This window comes from Zalophus californianus, chromosome 8, assembly GCF_009762305.2.
Source record: "Zalophus californianus isolate mZalCal1 chromosome 8, mZalCal1.pri.v2, whole genome shotgun sequence".
NCBI lineage: Eukaryota > Metazoa > Chordata > Mammalia > Carnivora > Otariidae > Zalophus > Zalophus californianus.
In genome coordinates, this window is record NC_045602.1 from 111995080 (window position 1) to 112011728 (window position 16649).

General features: G+C 53.6%; 1 protein-coding gene across 4 annotated transcripts in view; it reads left to right on the plus strand.

Moving 5' to 3' along the window:
• The first annotated feature begins 1284 nt into the window (after positions 1-1284).
• Positions 1285-16649, plus strand: part of SDCBP2 (syndecan binding protein 2) — a 29946-nt gene continuing 14581 nt past the window's right edge. For 2 of the 4 annotated variants that reach the window (XM_035728909.1, XM_027623657.2), the window contains exon 1: positions 14251-14594. In XM_035728909.1, the coding sequence (XP_035584802.1) occupies positions 14527-14594 (68 nt within the window). In that variant the 5' untranslated portion in view covers positions 14251-14526. Of the gene's footprint in view, positions 1560-10130; positions 10284-14250; positions 14595-16649 lie in introns of those variants that run through there. The other 2 variants (XM_035728911.1, XM_035728910.1) reach the window with 2 other exon arrangements.

The window sequence follows — 16649 nt, forward strand, 5'->3', positions numbered from 1 at the left end:
TCTCCTGGGACTTTCTCCCAGCAGCCTTGGTGGAGTGTCTTTGACAAGTCTCCTGACACCTGCTCTCTGGTCCCCACTGCACTGGGGTCTCCCCGTCTGCCTCAGAGGGAAGGGAGACGGGTGAGAAGTGCCCTAGATTCCCACAGGCATTCCCAGTCGTGGATGGCATCCATCTAAGGCCTTGATCTTACATAAAATGCAGTAAGCGCAGCCCCAGGTTGGTCCCTCTACCAGCTCCAGCTGCCCCATCCTTTCTGGAGATTCCGGAGCCACCACCATCCAGCCAGGCTGGGCCTGTCCGGTTTTTCCATGGCCCTGGGCTCCAAATCTTCACTGGATCCGATTCTAAGAAACGTGCAGTGTCTTCACATCTTGTGTTCAAAGCAGGAAACCTGTAGAGCCTGAACCTACCAGCCAGGCTGTCTGCGAACTTCTCTGTGGGAGGGGCTTGGGGGCTGCAATCTGATTGGATGCAGGAGGGGGCCTGTCTTTAAGCTCCGTGTGCATAAGCACGTTTTATCTAGAGAGTGCGATTTGGCTAGGAGAAGGGCCTCTGATCGAGATTAGGAGGGGTTTAAGCACCCATCGGCCCACCGGATTGTCATCATCAATTTAAATTAGAGGAAGCCGACTTAACTCAATGACCGGGCTCCAGGGTCGGGATCCAGGCCCCTGAGCTGGTGGGGAAGACCGGGTGGGGCGGGGCGCACGGACATGATCTTCCCAGCATGGCAGGACTTTACACGGGGATAACCGTGGGCTGTATTTATGACGTAGAAAGCTGTCAAGGATATAAGTGAAAAGGAAAAAAATATGAGAAAGTATATACAGCGTGCGTGTGTGTGTGCCTGTGTGTGTATGCGCGGGTGTGTGTGTGTGTGTGTGTGTGTGCAACAATGGTGGTTAAGAGCTCAGGATCTGGAGCCAGATTGCCTAGGATCAAATCTCGCTTTCACTTCTTCCTTACCTTGGGCATTTTACTTAAGCTCTCTGCCTCCATTGCTTCATCTGTAAAAAGGGCTAAATAATAGGGTGAGGTGAGGATCCTAGGAGATAAGCCACGGAAGGCGGTGAGGCAGGTCCCGGCAGACAGTAAGGGCCCCAACGGTGGCAGCCGTTAATCTCGTTGGTCCCCGGCGCAGGGGCCTCGTTCGCACGGTGTTGGTGGCGGGGCGGGCCGCACCCTGCCTCCGGAACCCGGGTCCCCGCTGCTGCCGGCTGCCCATTGTTGCGCCTTCCTGCTCTGGCCCGCCTGGGAATCCGCCGGGGCAGCTCCGGCCCAGGCGGGGAGGGCATCCGGGCCGCGGGCGCCCTCCCCCACCGTTCTGGGCGCCCCGCCACGCCCCTCCCGCCGCGAGGGCCCGCCCCGGGACGTGAGCACTGGACTGCGAGTCCCGGGACCTCAGTCCTACTCGGCCCAGTGTCCTCTCTGGCCACACGGAAGCCAGCGGAGAAGCCCACCCCCCTATGGGCCGCATAAGGGTTAAGTGAGATCACGTGCGCACCAGGCCGAGCTCCGCACCTTGAGCCCGTCTGTCCTCAGGTCCTGTCTTGCTCAGGTGGGCTTTCAGAATGCTGCTCGCCGCCGGGGGCCCAAGGGGTCCCATGCATCCCCTGGTGTCTGGGCCTGGTTGGATTTCTCAGATCGTGCCGCCTCCGCTACCCCGCGCAATGTTTCCCCAGCACAAGGCAAAAAGTGGGTGAAAGGGCTGGGCAGCTTTCCCAGGCTGGCAGCCGCCAGAGCCAGGATCTAGAGTGCTTGCATCCCGGCTCTGCTGCTGAACTGCTGTGTGACCTTGAGCAAGGCCTTCCTCCTCTGAGCCCCCAGCCTCCCTCCTCCAGTGGCAGGGAAGGCAGCTGTGGTCCCTCGCTCTGGCTGCCCCCTGGCTGGCTGGCTGGGGTACCATGAAAGGTGTTTGATCCCCTGGGCTCAGTTTATCTTATCTGCAAAACTGTTCCGCGGGCATAGATTCAGCAGATAACGCCTGGTCTTGGGAGGCTTCTTTCTTGTCTTTCTGCCACCTCTGCCCTATTTCTCTGCTCCGAAGGGGAAGTATGCCACCGGGGCTGGCTACTTGAGTCTTCCAAGGAGGAATTCAGCCTCAGCATTGTCCCTCCACACTGGGCAGGACCAGGACCCGCTTTTGATACTGGTTCTCCCCACCTCCACCCCGGGAAAGAGAGAGACCTTTGCAGCCGTAGGTTGGCTTTGAGTGGCCCTGGTGCAGGAGGGAGCCTCCTGCCAACAGAGGGAGTTTACTCAAGATTTAAGGAGTGGAAAGGAATTGGATCTTACAAAACCTAGCCCTATTCTTAGAATCCCGCGCTCTGCCCTCCAGGCATGTGGCGGGATGACACTTTTCTGTCGCTTTGAGATTGGGCGGGGTCATGTGACCAGCCATGGCCAAGGAAGTGTGCGAAGTGACATCCGTCACCTCAGGTGGGAGCACTATTACCGGGTGGAGACCCTCTCCCTCCTCCGTGAAGTGGCTGCCGCTCCACGGCCCTGGGCCCTGGAGGGAGAAGGGGTAGAGAGCCCTCCAGCCCTGTAGGGATGGGCCACCTGCCTGAGAAATGACTTTGTGTCAGTAGCCGCCAGGATTGGGCGTTGTTTGTTACCGCAGCGTGACCCAGCCACCCTTTGACTAGCACACACCTCCAGAAAGCAAAACCGGGCTGGAGGTGAGCGACGGCATGCACGACGTCTGTCTCTGAAGACCTGTTTCGTGTTCTTTCATGAGATGGTCAGTCTGGGGCAGCCACAGAGGAGCGTGGATTTAAGTCATCTCTACACCCAGGGTGAACCTCGAAGTCACCACCCTGAGATCAAGAGTCGCATGGTCTACTGACTGAGCCGGCCAGGCGCCCAGAGGGGAGTTTCTTATACTCAAGGCTCCTAGAGACCCTTTCCTCATGGAAAAGCACTGGGGTAGTCGGGAGGCAGAAGATGGGGGGGTGCTTGGGCCATGCCTTTATTGGGGTTTCCATGGGAAAGTCAAGACAGGGTAAGGTGGGCAGTTTGGGATTGCCTAGTTTGAATGATTTCAGTGGGCTCTGGGCTCTACGGGTGGTCTCTAGTTGCCTGATAGCTGGCCGTGGGTTGATTAAGGAGAGGAATATTGCTTCCTGGGCCTCATGGGCCTGATAGAGGAGGTCTGGCCCTGGATCTAGAATACCAAATGCCCAAACCAACAGTCTGTGGTGCCTCGGGACCAGCACGGCCCTGGACGACGCTGGGTTGGCCCTTTGTTGGATCTTAGCACGTTTGACCTGAGCGGCTGAGACTGCTTGTTGCCCACCCAATATCTACGTTCCCTTGGTTCCTTCATAACAGAACCCCAATATTACCTGGCAGCCCAGTCAACAGACTGCATTTCCCGGATCCCCATGCAGCTGTGTGGCTATGCAATTAAGTCTTTGCCACCTGACTAAGTAGGTGGGCTTCCTGTAGGAGGCCAACGCAGCTGGAGATATGGTGTGTGTTCTGCTCCCTCCTTCCTGCTGCCTGGACGGTAGCTGGCATATCTGCAGGGCCGACAGCCATCTTGGGTGGTACAGGGAGTACACAGTGAGTGTGAAAACTCTGAGCAGTGGGAGGATGTCGCATATAATGAATGCCTCATAAAGTATCCTGTAATAAATGGACTCTCCATCAAGGATGTGCCATGGGTCTCATGTGGTTTTGTGCCTGGCCAGAGAAGCCCCGCAGTATCAGCTAAGTCACAGGGACCCTGAAAGAGGGTGTCTCTGGGTAGGTTGAGGGGACTGGAGACATTTTCTCCAGCCACAAAGGAGAGCAACTAGGCACATGGGGAAGTGGGGCTCTGAACATACATTCTAGGGCTTTCTTCACCTTCATTCTGCCCCAGTCCCGTGGAACCCACGTACCCCCACCCTACAGCCTTCGCTGGGGCTACCTCTCTGCCAGGCAAATGTAATTAGAGGGAGGGGTTTTCCCACCTGGCTTTCCATTCAGCCTTCGAAAGGGTGGCCAGGATGTGGGGCAGAGAGGGAGAGAAGCCCAGTGGGGAGAGACCCCCGACTGCACTGTGAGCCAGACAGGCACCCCAACCACACTAGGGTTTCCCATCTATAAAATGGGGCAATAACACCAGCCCTACTCCCCTCTCAGGGTGCCGAGGGCTTATCCTCCTCTGAGCGAGGAGGCCTGCAGGAGGCAGGGGACAGACAAGCTTGCAATCTGGCTTTGTGGGCTTGTCTCAGTCACCGGAAGCACAAAGCAATGACAGAGGTCCTGGCGATCAGGAGGCCTGGCTCACGTGTCTGATGGACTTGGGCTCAATGGTGCAGCCCCCGCACTCAAAGGAGCCTGAGCTTTTTCATTTGTAAACTGTAGATAGGGATTGAAGCTGAAGGATGTGAACCACTTAATGCTGAGCTCTCAAGAACCGCTGGGTCTTCCCCGTCCCTGGTCTGCGTGGGCCTCTGCCATTTTCATTGGCTGCCCTGTGTTCAAACCCCTTTCCCATGTCAGGTGAACCTCTCCACCTAATGGGATGCTTCCAGTAGAGGAGCCCCAATGTACCAGCATGCTTTGCAGTGAGGCTCTCCCAGTCACAAACCCCTCACAGACCTTTGAAGGAATCCATGACCCAAGGAGGCGGGGGCACCCAGCCCCATTCTGGTGGTGCCTACCTCCAGTTTTGGGAGTCATCAGGGACAGAGAGGTCTGCAGGGACTGACCAAGTGTCAGCAGGACAGGTTGCCATGTCAGTTTCCCACGCAGAAGCTGAAGCCAAGAGAACTCCCAGCTGGGTTCTCTGACTCATAGAGCCCATCGGCTCCCCAGGGGTGTTCAGTAAGTTCCTCTCCTGCTTGCGTAACCCACAGTCAGTTTCTGTTGACTGCAACCACAAACCCCAGCTGACTCCCCTCCCCAGGCCCAAATGCTGACCCTCCCTTTCAGGCTATTCTCTGAACCACTAACCTCCCTTTCGGGCTATTCTCTGAACCGCTACCCCAAGTTGCTTGTGTGTTTAGTTGCTTTTTCTGTGCCCTTGGACAAAAAGCAGGGCTTGAGTGACCAGCTTTTGCTAGGAAATTACAAAATTAGACCCAGGCCCAGACGCAGGGTGGTACATTTACGAGAGTACACATTTGCAAGGGGAAAGCAAGGAGTTCTGGGTTCAAATCCCTGTCCTATGACTTACCGCATGTGTGACCTTGGGCCCACAGCATACCTCTGGGCCTCAGTTTCCTTTTCTATTACAACACTGCAGCAGTTGTTTTTTGATATGTTTTGGGGTTTCAGGGAGATCAGGGATGGGAAGCCCCATGATGTGTGCCCCATACCTAGCACATTGTTGGCATTGGATTGAGAAGAAACTGGGTCAAGAAGAAGGACCAAAGCAGTAATGCTCATGTAGTTTATGTCAGAATCGCCTGAGACGTACATCAAATGCAGATCCCCGGGCCCCTCTCCTAAAGTTGGATGTACCAAGGCTGAAGGGTCCCTGGGATCTGTATTTTTTAATATTTTATTTTATTTTTTAAGATTTTTTTTATTTATTTGACAGAGAGACAGCGAGAGAGGGAACACAAGTAGTGGGAGAGGGAGAAGCAGGCTTCCCACGGAGCAGGGAGCCCGATGCGGGGCTCGCCTGAGCCAAAGGCAGACGCTTAATGACTGAGCCACCCAAGTGCCCCTATATTTTATTTTTTAAAGTAATCTTTATACCCAACGTGGGGCTCAAACTCACGACGCCAAGATTAAGAGCTGCCCCCTCCACTGACTGAGCCAGCCAGGTGACCCTCTGATTTGTATTTTTAACACGCATGCCCACTAGAGGTCTGTGCTGTAGATGGCTGGGACCACCACTCTCGGAAAAATATAGGATCCAATGGGGAGCAGAATGGAGGTGGTGAGGGCCCAGATGGCTGGGCCGACACAGTAGTGGGGTGTGGGGTCCCTGACATTAGCTTCACTCTCACTAGAAGCTTCTACAGTAACCATGTCGGGGATAGTCCAACCTGGATTTATGTTCCAGAAAGGATGCAGCTAATTTATGTATGTTTGATCTTTGACCACATTTACAACAATAATGGATACATTTTTTCTCACTTGGATAAGGCAATAATCCAGTAACGTGGATATTGTAAGTCCAAATTTAGTTAGCACTTCCCATGAATCAGGCATTATGCAAGTACTTTTGTCTGTGCTAATAAATACAAAGTGAAATTATTTTCCCAGCTCTCAGGTGGGAAACTGAAGCCCAGAGAGATAAAGTCACTTTGCACGAGGCCACACGGCCCAAGTAGGGATTTGAGGGCAGGCAGGCTGGGATTCCACAGCCCATACAAGAAGCGGTGCCCCTTCAAGATATCACCATGGGGTATTGTGAGGGAGTTAGTGGCTGGGGCCTCAGGCAGGTGCTGAGCTCCCAGGAATGGGGCTGAAGTGTTGAGTGGGACCGAGTGGGGGTGTGAGGAGTGTGGGACGTCAGCCGCCCAGATCTCTGACTCACTAGGGCCACTGGCTACTACCTGGAAGATCTCTGACTCAGCTGCTCGGGGATGGCAATGACTCTGAGCCCAGGCAGCTTTGTTCAGTTCACGGCCAAGGCCTGGCCTTATCACTCAGGCTGTGTGGCCTTGGGCAAGGTGCTTCGCTCTCTAAACCTGGGGCCCGCTGGGAAGAATGTGAGATCGGATTATGCCCTGCGCCCAGCATGCAGAGAGAGCTCGGCGAACAGCCCAGCGGTCCTCATACAGTGAGTGGTAGGGGTGCAGCCGTGGCCACCTCACCTGGCTTGCACTGCACCCCCGGGGTCCATGCCGAGTATGAGCACACAGCTGGTGCTTCTTTCTGCCTGGCAACCATTCCCCCCTTCTTCCAGAAAGAGTGCTTGTGTTTTCGCTTGAACCAGATGACTTGTGTTTCTGTAACTTGCAGCCAGACGGACTCCATGAGGAAGTCAGAACCCGGCATTTGCTGCATGTGAGCTGTGTCCTGGGCTCTGTCCATGCTTCCTTCATCTTACCCTCAGGACAAGCCTGCAAAGCGGGTACCACGACTCCCACCTGTGGGTGGGGAAACGGAAGCTCAGAGAGGTGTACAACTCGTGCTATGTCACAGACCTAGGCCCCGGATCCGATGCCCCAGAGCAGCCCATCTTTTATTTATTTATTTTTTTAAAAGATTTTATTTATTTGACAGAGAGCACACACAAGCAGGGGGAGTGGAAGAGGGAGAAGCAGGCTTCCCAATGCAGGGCCCAATCCCAGGACCCTGGGATCATGACCTGAGCCAAAGGCAGACACCTAACCGACTGAGCCACCCAGGCGCCCTGAGCAGCCCATCTTTTAAATAAGACTGAGCCACTACGTTTGTAAATGACCCACTTTACTAGGAGGGGCATTCATTCATTAAGCAAGCACGGCATCCTACTGTGGGCCAGACATGGTGCTAGGCCCTAGGGATAAAGACCCTGCAGCCGAGCCCCTGCCCTCAGGGAGTGTCCATTCCAGATGGCACAGAGGTGTCCCCCCACGGGCCAAATCCAGGTGGCAGTAGCTGTCGGCGACATTATCATGAGAGGATCCTGAGCCATCTGTGGGTTCACCAGGAAGTGTGGTAGTGGCTGACTACTCAGGGCCACTGGGGCGCTCCTAGGGAGTTTGAGTGTGCACTGCCTGGTGGACACCTGTGTCTTAAGACTTCTGAAGATTCATATGAACGTAGAACACAGCGGAATATAACCTGGTCCGAGCTCAAGCTCCAATTTTTATTTTGAAAACAGCTGCTGTCCATCTAAAAACTAGGCCTTGTCCTCTTGGAGCTTCAGGTCTAACCAGGAGCCTGACCTACACAGGACAGTCCGATCCGGAAGTCAGAGGCGGGGGAAGCCAGACGGATGGGGATGACCAGGGGGCCTTCCTGGAAGAGGAGCTCAGGGGTCTGGCAGGGGCAAGGGAGGCATTCCAGAAGTAGCGGGCAGGCATGGGGATGGAAGGGTGACCCAGGTGTGAGGTGGGGATAGAGCCTCTGCCTGAAAAGGCAGTAATGGGGGTGGCCCCTTGTCGGGCCTGGAAGCTTAGTCGTGAGCCTTCCGTAGGGAGCCACTGAGGACTGTGAGCAGGGGCATGCCCACGAAGACCCTCCTGGGTGGCCGGGATGCAGGGGGGAAAGTGAGAGAGGGGAGGTGCCGGAACACCATGGAACGGAAGGAAGCCCCTGCATGTAGATGGGGGCTCGGGGCCCGGACCTTGAGCCCCAGCTCTGTGCTGACATGCCGTGTGACCACAGCCAGGTCCCTTACCCTCCTGAGCCTGTCTGCTCCTCCACCTCCTCTCAAAGGCCCTTTCAGACCAAGTGAACTGAGGTGTGTGTGACTGTGTGTGTAGCGGAGGGGGGGGGGGGGGTGTCACGTGGTTCCATTAGCATCACTATTTTCTACTTTTCTCTGGCCTTGAAGACCTGGCCTAGGATGGGTCTGTCACCCATGGCTTACCTCCTGCTTCAGGCCCGTATGGCTCAGCCCTCCGGTGTATCTATACCTCAGCTTCCAGTGGCATTTGTCTCATGGCCTTGGAGCTGCTTTCCAGCTGTGACTTGAGCACTTAGCAGGGAGGATATGGACCACTGAGATGAGGCGTTGAAAGCACAATTGGTGGCCACTGCCTTCCTCGCTGTTGGTCCTGTGAGGTTTCCTGGGTAGGACTCCTGGGGAGGCTGGTGGTGTCTCCTCCGTGGGGCTGCAGTCAGGATGGGATGCCCAAGGCTGGTGCAGCTCTGCCCGGGCTTGTCACGGGGACCGTGACAGCGACCTGCCTGGCCCGTGAGCAGTCCTGATACTCACCCCGCCCTGGGTGGGTGCCCTGCGTCACTCCTCCTGGGACTGCCTGGCACACAGGTCCCCAGTCCCACCTCAGGCACCAAGTGTGACAGGCACCTCTGCCCAACCAAACCCACGGGACCTAAACGAAATCCCCCTCACCTTTTCTGTTTACTTTTGATTATTTTGGGGGAGAGGTAATACATTCAAAATTTAAGAGGTACCAAAAACTGTACTTTAACCAAATCCCCTCCGGCCCAGAACCACAGCCCCTTATTCCTCTTCCTGGAGACAACCAACCTGAACTTTTTTAAAACAAACTTAATTTGCTCCCCCCTTAGAACAACTGTAAGCACTCAAAGCAAAAACTAACTTCAAACCGAACCCAACCCAGCCCCCACCACCGTGGAACACACATCCAGACTTTCAGCATTTTATTTATTTTTTTGAGGGGGGGAGGGGCAGAGGGAGAGAGAATCTTGAGGTTGCACGCCCACTGCGGAGCCCAACACGGGGCTCAATCTCATGACCCTGAGATGACAACCTGAGCCAAAATCAAGTAGGACACTTAGCTGACGGAGCCACCCAGGCGCCCCCAGACTTCCAGTGCTTTAGTAGATGTCCTCAGACTTTGCAACACATATCCACTTTCCAAAAAATGAAAGCCAAACAGAAGATCAGAATCACAATATTGATTTTTCAATCTTTTTTTGTTTTAAAGATTTTATTTCTTTATTTGACAGAGAGAGACAGCACAAGAGAGGGAACACAAGCAGGGGGAGTGGGAGAGGGAGAAGCAGGCTCCCCGCTGAGCAGGGAGCCCGATGCAGGACTTGATCCCAGGACCCTGGGATCATGACCTGAGCCAAAGGCAGACTCTTAATGACTGAGCCACCCAGGCGCCCTGATTTTTCAGTATCTTGCCAACGTCTTGGGAAGTTGTCCTCGTGATTTTTCCTTCAACGACATTAATAGCTTTGTGATCTTCCACAAATATGGATTTGTTTAGCCAGACCCCAGAGATGGGCACTGGGGATTTCTAAGTTCCCTATTATGGGCTCTGGGACTTCAATGTCTATTTGTTTACCGTAATAAATTACTAGAAGGGAAATGCTAGGTCACAAGTTATGGCCATTTTTTAAGGCCCTGGATGCCCCTCAAACTGTCCTCAAGTTCAGCAGGACTGGATGTCCAATCCAAATCCTCAAGGTCAAGAAATCTTGGTTCCCACCCCTCTCACCAGCGGCTGCAAGCCCCTAACCCCACCTCCACATCTTGACTAAGGCCTGAGGCCTCCTCTGGGCCCAGTGACTTGCTTTGTTTATACACTCACAGGGCACTTACCTAGGTCCATCCGGGTGAGTCAGCTGACTGGGGAGCGGGCACCACCCTTCCCAGAGCAGGAACCTGGCTGGGACAAGGGCCACCCACTTCCAGACTCTCTCGGCAGTGACTGGTGGAGGACGCTCGGCAGCACCCAGCTGGCAGGTAAGAGCTGGGGCCCACATTACCCGAAATCAGGTTAGTGAGGCTGGGTCTTATGCCGTCTGGCCGGTCCTGACCCTTCTGGGGCCTCCCAGGCAGTTTTCTTTCAAGGTGCCTCCCTCTAGGGGCACAGTGTGAACAGGGGTCTCCTTCTCTGACCCCTGCCCTGGGTCAGGTTTGAGGGCTGAGCGATCTTTATCCAGACATCATGGGGGCCGCAGGCTCCTTGTTACCTCCTGTGGCAGCGCTCAAGAGATGCGGCCCACACCCTGCTCCTTGAAGGGGACCTTTGGAAGGCCATGCAGAGTGGATTTCCACAGGGAATGGAGAGTATATGCCTCAGTTTCTGTTACGTCTCTGCCCGCAGCGGTTTCCACCCACTACCCTAAGTACACGAGAAAAAAAATCTGCTGGGGAATGTGGCCGGTGGCTTGACCTCTCTCAGAACCGGTTGCCTCGTGTGGACACTGGAAACATCCCACACAGTCGGGAGCGCTGACTGAGCCAATGGAACTAAGGGGGACAGTCTGTGCCCCTGCACACTGCAGAAAATGGAGCTTCAGGCGAAGCTGCTCTGCGGGGGAAGATGCTGGACTGGCTAGTTACGTAGGGGGCGCCGAACTAACGAAAACAATTGTTTTTGTTTTTAAAGAGTTTTTCTTTGTTTTACATTTCCGATTTCCAAACTAATAACAATTCTCATACCACCATCACCATCACTGCTCCCCGGGGCTCCCTGTGTCCACCCTTGCCCCTCTGGTCTGTTCTCCCAGTGTTAGCCAAAGGGGAGGGGCTGTTAAAATGTAAGCTGGACCATGTCACTCTGCTGCTCAACGTTCTCCAGTAGCTCCCATCTCGGCAGAGTAAATGCCGAATGCTGGCCATGGCCCCCTGGAGACCTGGCCCCCACACATCCTATCCCACCTCCTCACCACTACTCCCCCTCTGAACAAGACTCCAGTCTCATCAGCCAGATGGTCTCTAAACAAGAGGCAGCCCCACCTCAGGGCCGCCGCAGTGGCCATGCCCTCAGCCCTGATGCTCTTCTCTACCCCTCTAGGCTTTTACACAAGCCACTCGTCACTCCTGACCCGCAGTGAGGCCCTTCTGGACCTCTCAACACTCTACCCTCCTTCCTGCTTTATCTTTCTCCCGATGACTTCCTACCACCTAACACAGCAAACACACTTCTCTAACCAGCTAGAAAGAAACCCTCACGGACAGACTTTCCTCTTGCTCACTGCCTCAGTACCTAGAACAGCACAGGGGCTTAGGCGCTCAGTAAATGTCCTGAATGAACAGCTAACGATGACTGCAGGCTCTTTAAGTGGTAGGTACTGTGCTAAGTGAGCTCCATATATATCTTCTCTCTTTTTAAGGATCTTTAAATCTTCATGATAACTCTGGGATGCAAGTACTGTTACCCATATCACAAAGGAAGAGATGACACTCAAAAGGGACTTGTCCATGCTTGCTTTCACAAATTAGAGGCAGCAGTCTGAACCCAGTCCTGCCTGCCTACCAAGTTTTGCTCCTACTTTGCCCCTCTAGGGGCCTGCATTCGGGAGCATCTGCATTCCCCACAGAAGCTCCCAGCTTTTCTCCAGCAGGCAGTACAGCCCTGAAGAGAAGGGGGTATATGCTGGTGGCCTAGCAACAGCCTCTTCCTTTCTAACTCACCACATCACATCCCTGGGCTAATCTGGCCTTCCAGGAGCTATTCCTCTGACACTCTAACCCACGCTTCCCTCCCGCACACACTGTCTTCTGAAGGATGGATGAGTTGTCCACAGGAACAAGTAGGAGTCCCACAGTTTCAGCTCTTTGGAACAAGGTGTTCCAAAGGAGTGTTCTCATTCCAAAACCCACAGATGGGAGCTGATGACCCCTTTCAGCCCTGCTGATCTCCAAGGACCTGACTGCTGGATTGCTGTGGGTGGTGTTACTGCTTTTATCAAAAAATACAGAGAAGTTCAGAGATGGAAATTCTGTAAAGTGCAGGGGAAAGGAAAATTCCTTTGAGAGAGATGGGTTATTTTCCTTTCACAGGAGCCAATTAATTGCAGGAAGCCAGCACTGAGCTGAGGGAACTCTTTCATTGTCAGATTGTAGGAAGCAGCCTTTTAATCTACCTCATTAGGGCAGTGGGGGTTTTTCCCCCTTTCTAGGCCCAGAGTTTCTCTTCAAAGGACTTTTTTTGGGGCTTTCTCTTCCTTCTGTGTCTTGCTTTCCCATTCCTTTAAGAAAGAGTAACTGGATTCCTGCCCTGTGCCAGACACTGGCCTCAGCACTGGGGAGGGAAACAGGCAAACAAAAACACAGAGGAAATTCAATCCTAGGGAATGCAGAAGACCTGGCTCACAAAAAGTGTATAATAAACATGAGTGGAATGAAGGATGAATAGGTGAATATGAGGTTCTGGGGTCTAGAGAAGGGAGGTCAGCCTAATTCTGTGAGTGTGTGTGAGTGTGGGGATTTGGGGGAAAGCTCAGAATTGGGGGAACAGGAGTTCACCAGATGAATGAGAGGGAGGGAGAAGGCGTGAATGTCATTCAAGACAGAGGGACAGGCACCTGAAAAGGCAGGGAGGCATGAACTAGGAGTGTTGAGTTCTAGTGTCAGCAGGCAGTCTGGAATGAATGAAATGTAGGGTGAGTGTGGAAAAGTGAGGTGTTGACTGCAGATGGTGCCAGGAATCGGGTCAGGGAGATCTGAATGCCAAGCTGAAGTTTAGAGATTTATCCTGAGGGCAAGAGCTGGGCAGGGCTTCAAGAGCAGAAGCTGAGGTTAACTCCTAGATTTCTGGCTCAGACCAGGGGGTGGGCTTGGTAGGGCAGCTGTAGAGGGGCAGCAATGCTAGGAAAAAAGGAGTTCAGTATGAATAACCTGGGAGGTGTTAAAGATCCGGAAGACAGCTGGACTCTTGGGTCCGGGCCTCCCTATCCCTGTAGTAGCACATTCCACACCCACTCTCCTGAACCCTCCTTCCTCCCTTCCTCCCTTCCTCCCTCCCTCCCTCCCTTCCTCCCTTCCTTCCAGAAGGCTTTCCTGGTCACCCTAGCCTTTTGTCCTGCACTCCGTAAGCCTAACTGCCTGAATCCCCCATAAAGAGCAGTGGGTCCAATTCTGTTTTGGGAAGTGATCTGCCTGGCCAGGCACAAAACCCCTACTCTGGGTAGCGGGGCTCAATCACTCAGCTACTCTCGGGTGGGATCCCCGGGTGAACCCGCGTAGAGTGGGGGCGGGGCACTTGCAGCTAAGCACCTGGTCAGAAGTCGGGGCCAGACAAAAAGAAAACAAACAAACAAACAAACAAAAACAAAACCTAGTGGGAGGGTCAGTGATGTCACAATGGGTAGGAACTGAAAGCGCTCCGGAAAGCTTACCGGGCGAAGGGGCTTCTATTCCAGCAACAGGCATTGGGGAGCGCAGGCGTGTCTATACCCTCCTTCCCTCCCACGGCTGCCTTAGAAACAGAATCTTATCAGCCAGCAGGGAGCGGATCACCCGTACCCTCCCTCCTCTGGAAGCCGTAAATGGTCCTCTAGGGTCGGGGGCGTGGGGGGATACTCGCCGCTTTAAAGCTCGATTTGTTCCGCGCGGCCTCCAGTCCAGTAAAGAGGGGACAAGGGGCCCGATCGAGCCTTCCTATCCCTTACTCTGCTGCTTTACCTGACTTCTTTTTGTGGGTGACAGCGCCAGCCAGGGGCACCTGGAGAAAGCGAGAGGCCTGGTGGAGTCTAGCAATCCAGCCAGCTACCAACCCGCCCGACGAGAAGGTCGCCATGTTTCACCCTGCTGCCGCGGAGCAACCTGGGAACCATCCGTAGCGGCGCGCAGGCCTGGGTGGGTGGGACGCATGCGTTTTAGACGCCGCAGCGCGCCCTAGCGGCCTGGCGGGGACTCTGCGCAGGTGCTGTAGCCCGGAGCGACCGGGAGACGTCACTTCCGGCCGAGTTCCGAGCGAAGGGTGTGTCGGAGTGGGAGTAGTTTGGCGATTTTTGAGCGGTGCGACAGGAAGGGAAACTGAGTCCTGGGGTGAAGAACAGGCTCTACGACCCGTGGGGCATTCCGCGGTCCCCGCATTCATGGACTTTGTGCCTGGTTGCGCAAAGCGAGAAAACAGACTGAGGGAGGGGGCGGGTTCGTCCCGAACGTTGGTGTCGGGTGGGTGAACCAACATGATGCCCTGTCGTTATTATACAGGCAAAACACGGGCAAGGAAAGTAATTTATAGTAGAAGAATATGCCTTTCACTTTGCAAAAGCTGAAAGAGGATTACACCAGATCGTGTTTGTACCTAACTCAAACCGAGTAAGTTTGGATTTAAGAGAAGACGGTATTCAACTGAATTTTGCCACAGTTTGTATTTGACGTTTCCAATCAAAGGCTAAGTATTTGTGTACAGGTGTGGAATTAGTACGACAGCCACAGTGCAGGCACAGATGGGCGTGTTCTGGTGACTCACCTGTGGTGAGAAGGATTGACACTGATTTTCCAAAATGGTGAACAAAACAAAGTATAACCTCCCTTGATTAACCTGATATATGCGTGTTTGGATAACATATTGCATATTAAAACCAGGAAGTACTGTATTTGTATATGAAACAGGTTACAAGCAGACTTTATGCCCACGTGAAGGTTTGGGAGGACAGTTTGTTGTGGTGAACGTTCTGCGTGTTCCAAGAAGTACAGATATCTGTTCGCTGCTTCCTAAATGTTAGTAATGTCCCCTCAGTCTTATGACACCCAGAAATGTCCGCAGAAATTTCCAGTCTGTTCTTGGAAAACTACTGTTTATTCAAATAACAATTTTTGCCACCGTGCACGTTTGCCGTTGCTGTGGTGGGGAGGTGTAGTGTGTGGTCAACGGGATACGGCCCCTGCCTGCCCTTGTGAGGCGGGGTCCGGTGTGAGAAAATACCCAGATGTCAATCATGTAATATGATAAATAGCTTGACAGTAGAGAGCACAAGTCAGGGTTAGGAACACAAGAAGACCCAACCAACTAGCAGGGGGTCCTACAGCCTGAAAAAGGCAACCCAAGAAATAGATTTTGAGCTAAACCTTCAAAGAGCACCACGCAGGGAAGGGTGGTGTGCCAAGCAGATGGCCCAGGATGACTAAAATAGGTCCAGGGTCCCTCGTGCACGGTACATACTCATGCTGAGTGGATAGACAGGTGATTGAATGAGGCACAGCCTATTTGCTGGCTGGGAGCCATTCTCCGCTAGACCATACATGTTAAAAGGCAGGGGAATACCTGTTTCCTCATTCCGCCCAGAGCCCGAAACTGAGTTGGGACTCACCGAAGGTGGAGGTGGTGAAGGTCCCAGATACAGAGGAAGTGTTGTGTGGTCCTGGCCTGGGAGTGATTTCTAGGAAGTGGATCTCTGGTTCTGCTCTCCCAGGGGGCAGCCACTAAAAATATAACTGCTGTGCTGCTTCAGTGTTAGAAAAAGCAGGGCAGGGGTGGCCTCTCATTTTCACATAAGCTCTTCATGCATGATCCTGGTAACAGGGCTTGTTCTTGGTGAATGGTACCTGCTGAGGACTGTCCCAAGAGAAAAATCTCCCAGAGTGTGTGCACAGTGGGGGAGGCCACAGGCAAAGGGGTTTATTACCCCAGCTGGTCTAAAGGAGGTCAGAACCAGTCTTCCTCTCCTCCATGGGACAATCTCTGTCCTCTTTGGATGATCATTTCTGCCGCAAAGACCAGACTAGGGCAAGGATCTGGAGCTGCCTGCCTCCAGGGCCAAGCAGGGGATGTAAATCGCTGGCCAGGTACTTTGGGAACCAAGAAAGCACAGGCGGCCTCATCTAAGAGGCTGGCTGCAACTCAGCCTGGACTGGGTGTTGCTGTGCATGACTCCTGGTCTTGCATTGCCAAATATTTTGACTTTTTTAAATACAAATTAGAAGAGAAGAATTTTTTTTATTCCCAGACTTTAAAATCTTGACACTAATTCAAATTTGAAAAAATAAGAAACAAGACTGAGAGGTGAATGAAATACATTCGGGACCTCTGGTGCTCGTTTCCATCCTAGGAAGGTGGGAGGCTATCACAGCAGGGGTACACAATAAAGGGGTGCCTGGAGTGGTCACAGGGAACTGAGTGGGCTGCGCCAGGGGTGATGGGACTTCAGCCCTGCCCAGGTCCAGATCCTCTGGGCATCTCCCCTGAGTGACCCACAGGTGCTAAGGTCATCCTCATCCATCATTGCTCCTTCTCCTTCCTCTGCACCTGCTGCCTTCACATCCCTCCCCCACCACATACACACCATTCCTTCTAACTTGCCATCAAATCCCTTCTCTCTCACATCCCACCCGTAACCCCCAAGCTGTGTGCAGACCGCCATCATCTTCCAG